Source organism: Oryza brachyantha, chromosome 4 (genome assembly GCF_000231095.2).
Source record: "Oryza brachyantha chromosome 4, ObraRS2, whole genome shotgun sequence".
NCBI classification, from domain to species: Eukaryota; Viridiplantae; Streptophyta; class Magnoliopsida; order Poales; family Poaceae; genus Oryza; species Oryza brachyantha.
In genome coordinates this window covers 2,546,240-2,553,089 of record NC_023166.2, presented here as the reverse complement: position 1 = coordinate 2,553,089, position 6,850 = coordinate 2,546,240, and the positions used below count along the sequence as shown (strand labels likewise).

Below are 6,850 nucleotides of genomic sequence, written 5' to 3'. Positions count from 1 at the left end.
TAACGTTAAACCTAGAAGATCAGACCTAACCAAGATAATTTAGGTCTAAACGCGATCATGCATGAAACCAGTAAAATATTGCAACATACGAACGATTAAATATTAGACCAACGCAACCCACCAATTTACTTATTAATCTTGGCCGATCGGACGAGCTCCTATAACCAGATCAAACCAAACATATATAGATCGGACTTAACCAAGATATAGTATGCAATCGAGCGTGATATAATTATAGGAAATACGAAGGTCGATAAGTCTAATAAACAAACCGGCGAATTACTTAGGATAATGTTTGCTAGAACTCCAGCAATAAGCCCTCACGGGCACTCAATCCAATCTAACGATATAAACCTGATCAACTAGATTGATCAGACCAAACCGAGACAGAATCAAGTTGAATGGATTCATGTTGACAAATCGAATAAAGCAACTCACGATAACTTGATCAAGATCTACCACTACTGTAAATAGATTAAAGCAACAATAGAACTCAAACCGCCGATCAACTAGGTAGGAATCGAACTTAATCGAGACAGTCCTGTTCTAGCCGACCGATGAGTTGGCCGAACTTGGAACTTATACTGTGAAGCTGACAAACCTCGCGCTAAGAGCTCAAGCAGTCAGAAAGTTTTGGCGATGCGCCGAAGGTATGTATTTGATCTGATTGATGATATACAATGACCCTGGGCACACATATTTATACCCTCGGGTTTAACTAACTTGGCGGATAAGAACCCGTATTAATAACTTATTGTATTTAGACTCTAATTAAATATAAAATCCTAAACAAACTCTAAGATAAAAACCAACTAATTTACACAGACTCTTGATTAATACCGAATCTATCCCTAAGCTTCTGGGCCCAATCGGACTCCATTCCCTATCCGATTCAAACTCTATCGGCTGCATCCGTGTCGTCTTTACTCTTCTTTCCCCAGCCGATTCTTCTTTCCCCAGCCGATTCGCCTTTTGTTGTCGGATTTGGTCTTTAATCATGTTTCAGTTTGTAACGGCAATTTGCCAAATCTGACGCTAACACCATCACCACTAGCAATGTTTATAGTAGTACAGATAATGAGCAAATGGACATACAATGCATTGAACTACCAAATTTTACAAAAGGATGAATTGGACACCAGAACCAAACGGCTACGCAGTTCCATTTTGATTGAAATCCTTGCAAAGCCAATACGTACATTATACACTAGGCCTTGAAGCTAGGCGTCCTTCGAACCTTGGTGCCTTGCTCAAAAGCATAGGCCATCTCGATCAGCCTCGGCTCGTAGCCCTTCAACCCACCGAAGCAAATACCAAACGGCACTCCCTCATCATCGTACCCCGCCGGCACGGTGATCGCCGGCATGCCGCCGATGGCGAAGAAGGAGCTCGCATCGTTGTTGGGCGTCACGATGGCGTCCAGCCGGTGCGTCCTCATCAGCTTCTCCAGCCCTTCTGTGGACACGTAGTCGATGATCTCGAGCATGCTTTTCTCGTCGGGTCCAATGCCATTGGTCTTCTCGGAATCAATAAGAAGGCTCTGGCCAAAATCTTTAATCCTCTCCTGCAACCAAGTGTATCAGTTCTTGCATGCTCTTGTTTTGGGCAGTTAAATTGCACATAAGCATTGCAGTGCGCCCTAAATTCATGAAATGGTCTCAAGAATATATAGATGAAATCCATCACAGAATTTTCATACTTGCTCCGCTTCTTTTATTTGACACCGCTAACTTCTACAGTTTTAACATTTTAGTCTTTTTGGAAAACTTATTTTACAAATAGACTTCTAAAAAAAAACTTATTGTACGAATAGACATTTTTGACCGCGCGAACGGTATTGGTGCCGTTGTTGTATAGGACGTCGCCAATGATAATATTGGCGTCATCCTCCAGCTACGTAAGCATGTCATAATAAATTAAAGGACGATGCCAATGATATCAAATAAAAATAACCAGAGGGAGTAGTAAATGTTAATGATTTTTACACCTACCTCCACAGGATGTGCATTGTTGAATGCTATGACATCCGCAAGGGAACGAACTGGGGAGTAGAGCAAGTCTGACAGATAAGCATTCAGGCTTAACTTGAACTCTGCTTGCATTAGGACAAGATCTATGCTCCAAAGATGAATCTTTGTCGTTTCGTTCAGATTTTCCACGATCTCGATGTTCTCTATCACCGTGGCTCCATGTTTCCTTCAACGAAGAAGATAGCAATTAATAAATGAGGGGCGCTATAATATAATTACATGTAGTTTATAGCTTGAAGGTAGCAAATAGTTTTGTCATTGTCAATAAAACTACAAGTAAAAGATGCCATATTTTTAGGACAATGTGACACAATCTTTTTAAAACAATGGGCAAACTAATACTGTACTAACCTAAACTATGTCAAACTCCCTGGCCCAATTCATGGGCTCCCAAGGCTAGTGGATTTTCTCAAGCAGACCAAGTAGCAGTATAAGGTGGGTACTATCTATAAATTCAAAGTGAATAAATTATATTCATATGAAATGAAATAACAGCTTGTTTTGGAAGTGGAGAATAGAAAAGAGAAAAATAGGCCTTTGATGTGGCCTAGACATAGGCATGGGAAAAAAAAAATCAAAATGCCACATGCATATTTGCCTTCTGAACACAGAATAATGGTAAACAAAAGATTTTTGTGCATAAAAAATAGGCAAAATTTGCTATAGGGCACTTGAAGTTTGCGCTCTTTACTAGAGAACACCGTAAAAATATGGTAATCAACCACTGGACACCGGCTTATAATTTTCGCTGGTTTTGGTAAAAGAAAACACAACCAAAGTATTAAAATGCCATTGTCCGGCGATGACGCCATATCAAGAATCCATTAATAGAATCCATTAATAGTGCAGCCAACGTGGAGCCGGTTCTTGTTGTCCTCAGCTCCTCCTCCAAGAGGCTGTTCTTGTCATCGTCCTCCGTCTCCAACACAAAAGAGACATGTGCATTTTGGTACTTTCACCGTGTGTTCTCTCTCCAAAACTAGTGAAAACTATAAAATAATGTCATCGGCATCTAATGACTAATTACCACTTTTTATAGTGCCCTTCAGCTAAAACACGATCTTACAATGTCTTGTAGCGAAGAACACAAACTTTCAGTGCCATGTAGCAAATTTGCCCTAAAAATATTGCACTATTGAACCGATCACCCTTTATTAATTACAAGCTCTAATACTATTGATAGATTACTTTTATTTTATTTTTTTACGCCAAGAACTAACTATTTTGACTATATTACATTTGAACACCATAGAAAAATAATATTTATGAAATTATTTATCGCAACAACTCTTTTCTTAATAAATTATGCTTTAATAAGAATCTTTCCAAAATAATCCTTAAGTGTTTTGATAGATGTTACCTATTTTTAAAATAGATGATACTGTTAAATTTTTTATACGTATTTACCATTCGACTTATTTAAAAATTTATTTAATTATTATATATTTTGTTGTGGTTAGATTTATTACTAAATATATTTTAATTATAACTTATTTTTCGCATGTTTACACATAATTTTTAAATAAGATGAATGGTGAAACGTGTGCTAAAAAGTAAACGACGTCATCTATTCAAATACGGAGAGAGCATTACATGAATTGATTGCAGGTACTGTAGGATGCATTGTCTTACAATGGTGCTTTGCATACCTCATTTCTGCAATGTGTTTTTGGTATACGTCCAGCTGTTTCTTCCCATATGGTTTTACGAAAAAGCCATTGAGAATACCAATCCTCTTGCCCCTGAATCCATCCATCTTTAAGAACTGTCCATATCCTCCCCTAGGGATGTATTTGGATGCGGCTCCAGTGGCTTCAGCATCAAGTGCATCATACCCAACAATTGCATCCAACACATGGACAGCATCTGACACTGTACGACATATTGGACTACATAATGCAACAATATAAAAGTTAATGTTCCTGTGAAATTTGTCCACATGTAAAAATAACTATCAAAATGCTCACGTTTTGCTATGAATAAAAGAAAACATATTGTAACATGCAATGCCATAGACAAAATATTTGTTTATCAATATGTTTGTATCACTTGTTGCTTACTCAAATATATGGTATTCACTTGTTTGAATTATTGGATTATTCTTTTATAAGAACTGTAAAAATACCACCGGTAAAGCCTTTTAAAGATGTATAGATTGAGATATCGGTATCATATTATTGTAGTTTGTTACTATTTTTGCTGTTATTAATTTGGGAAGTTGCCATGGGTTAAGTTTTACTGCTGTAACTTTATGTGCCAAATAAATATTAGCACTTACCAACACTTAAAATAAACTAGCACTACAATATTTTTAAATATATAGCTGCACATATATTGGTATAGAAAGACTCAAGGGGATGCGCTCGTGTGTAAAGTCATAAAGTGGGTGAATAATGATGACAAATCTAGCATCCAAATCAAGGGAACGTTTCCTATGCACATAATCTTTCCGTACAGAGTGTGCCTACCAACTAACAAAAATTCTAAAAAAAACCTTTATATATACTTCCGATAAGATTACACATATTTATAAAGTCACATGTTATAATTCGTTATACATATAGAGCAACAAAAGTTAAAATTCTGACATGTTTGTACCTATAAATTGCTAGATGTTTTATTTTTTCATTGTAGTACAAAATATAACAAATTTAATATAAATTTTATACATATGTGTCAGGCTATTGAAAATATATTCACCAATTTTCATAGAAATTACGGTGACATTTATTAGTTGGTGTGTACGGTGTATACAGAAAGTTTGTGTATTTTTTAATAATGTAATAATATTTCAGCCTTTGCTCAACGAGCTACAGTCAATTATTTTTTAGAAAATTTATGTATATAGGTGTTCTCCAAATCTATTAATTGGACAAAATGCAAAGCCATATTAGCCTATTAGCAACACATATAAACAAGGAATAATTAGTAAGCAAGAAAGTTAGTTACCCAACAGTGTCCTGTCGAGGGGAGATGGGGATGACGCCGGCCCGGCTGGTCAGCCCCACCGTCGGCTTAATCCCGACCACCGAATTCTTCGACGCCGGGCAGAGTATCGACCCGTCGGTCTCCGTCCCCAGCGTCACCGCCGCCAAGTTCGCCGCCGCCGCCACCGCCGAACCGCTGCTCGACCCGCACGGGTCGGCCGACAGCACGTACGGGTTCTTCATGGACAATTCCACAAACACCTTGCTTACGCGTCGCAATGAGATGCTAGAGAGACGAAGCGGCGGAGGTTGGGAGTTACCAGCGTCTGGCCGCCGCGGGCGCTCCAGCCGCTCGGGACGGCGGTGTCGCGGAAGTGCGACCACTCGGAGGGGTTGGCCTTGCCGAGGATGACGGCGCCGGCGGCGCGGAGGCGGGCCGCCACGCCGGCGTCGCGGCGGACGACGGAGCCCAGCAGCGCCAGCGAGCCGGCCGTGGTGTTGAGCCGGTCGCGCGTGGCGACGTTGTCCTTGAGGAGGACGGGCACGCCGTGCAGCGGCCCGCAGCTCCGGCGGTGGCCCGCGGCGCGCTCGGCGTCGGCGCGCGCCGCCTGCGCGAGCGCGTCCGGGTTGACCTCGAGGACGGCGCGCAGCAGCGGGTCGAGGCGGGCGATGCGGTCGAGGTAGAAGAGGACGAGCTGCTTGGAGGTGAGGCGGCCGCTCTTGAAGCCGTGCCGGATGGCGTCGACGGTGGCCTCCTCGAACTCGAACCCGGCGGAGGCGGAGCAGACGGCGGCGACGGCGACCATGGCCGCGGCGAGCAGCAGCCGCAGCTGAGCCATGGTGCAGGTGCTCTCTGCTTCAGCCTAGGCCTTGTTTATTTCCAAAAAAATTTTAAAAAAACGTCGCATTACATCTTTGGACATCTAAATAAAATATTAAACATAGATAAATCAAAAAAACTAATTGTACAGTTATGGAAAAAATCTTGAGACGAATCTTTTGAGCCTAATTAGAAAGTGATTAGCCATAAGTGCTACAGTAACCAATATGTGCTAATGATGGATTAATTAGGCTCAAAAAATTCGTCTCGTGGTTTCCAGCCGAAATCTAAAATTTATTTTGTAATTAGACTACATTTAATATTTTAAATATGTATCAAAAACTTCATGTGATATTTTTGCAAAAATTTTTTCAAACTAAACACCATCTAAATTCGGACATGAACGCAATGGAGTGCGCATTTATAGAAGTGGAGGAGCATATTATCCACGTGCGTGACTGACGCCTCCATTATTAATTTCGCACAAAGATCTTTCGAGAAATGTATTAGCATTAATAGTTTGGACACACCCGTTATTTCCATAAATGCGTTAATTTAGATCATACTCAAAAGTTATTTCATGCACCAATATATATATATTCATTAATTGATTAATTTAGAAAAAACTAGAAAGTCTTACGGTATGAAATGAAGTAGTAGTATTTAACAGAATGTAAACAAGTTATTCTCGGTGGTTGTCTAAGCCATACCTGGATAGAAGGCAAAGCAGGATATCAAATCAAGATTTGATTAGTTCATGCGTGCATCCTCTTAAATTGGTTATCATTTTAGATCAAGCATGGAAGAGATTAATATTTCATTTTTTACATGTGCAGATTAATTGTGCAACCATGTTCTGATAGGTGAGTACCACTTGAAGGACCACATTTGTTGGGATCAACCTGCTAATATATGGACTAGGTTCATATTATTTGAGAATAATTCTAAGGGAATTTCAATGGCCTACCATTGCTGTTAGAATAATGCAGCTGCTCTCATCTTGTTTCAGAGGATATTTGTGCATTTCTTAATTGAGAAAGACACGGTAAGTGAGTACTTCACTAAAAAAAATA

The 6,850-nt window shown here is 40.0% G+C and overlaps 1 protein-coding gene across 1 annotated transcript; it reads right to left on the bottom strand.

The window, feature by feature from the left end:
- Positions 1-631: 631 nt before the first annotated feature.
- LOC102700139 (probable amidase At4g34880) lies at positions 632-5,841 on the bottom strand. Its single transcript, XM_040523128.1, has 5 exons — positions 5,278-5,841; positions 4,980-5,194; positions 3,680-3,919; positions 1,992-2,196; positions 632-1,564 (listed from the first exon to the last, which is right to left on the bottom strand). Exons 1-5 carry the CDS (start codon positions 5,794-5,796, stop codon positions 1,208-1,210), a joined length of 1,536 nt encoding a protein of 511 aa, XP_040379062.1. The 5' UTR covers positions 5,797-5,841; the 3' UTR covers positions 632-1,207.
- Between the last annotated feature and the right edge of the window lie 1,009 nt (positions 5,842-6,850).

Excerpts from the sequence above, each read along its gene's own strand:
- LOC102700139 (XM_040523128.1), bottom strand. The coding sequence starts at position 5,796 with ATGGCTCAGCTGCGGCTGCTGCTCGCCGCGGCCATGGTCGCCGTCGCC. Across the intron at positions 2,197-3,679 it reads AAACACATTGCAGAAATGAG|GAAACATGGAGCCACGGTGA; the intron begins GTATGCAAAGCA and ends TCTTCGTTGAAG. Across the intron at positions 1,565-1,991 it reads ACAATGCACATCCTGTGGAG|GAGAGGATTAAAGATTTTGG; the intron begins GTAGGTGTAAAA and ends ACTTGGTTGCAG.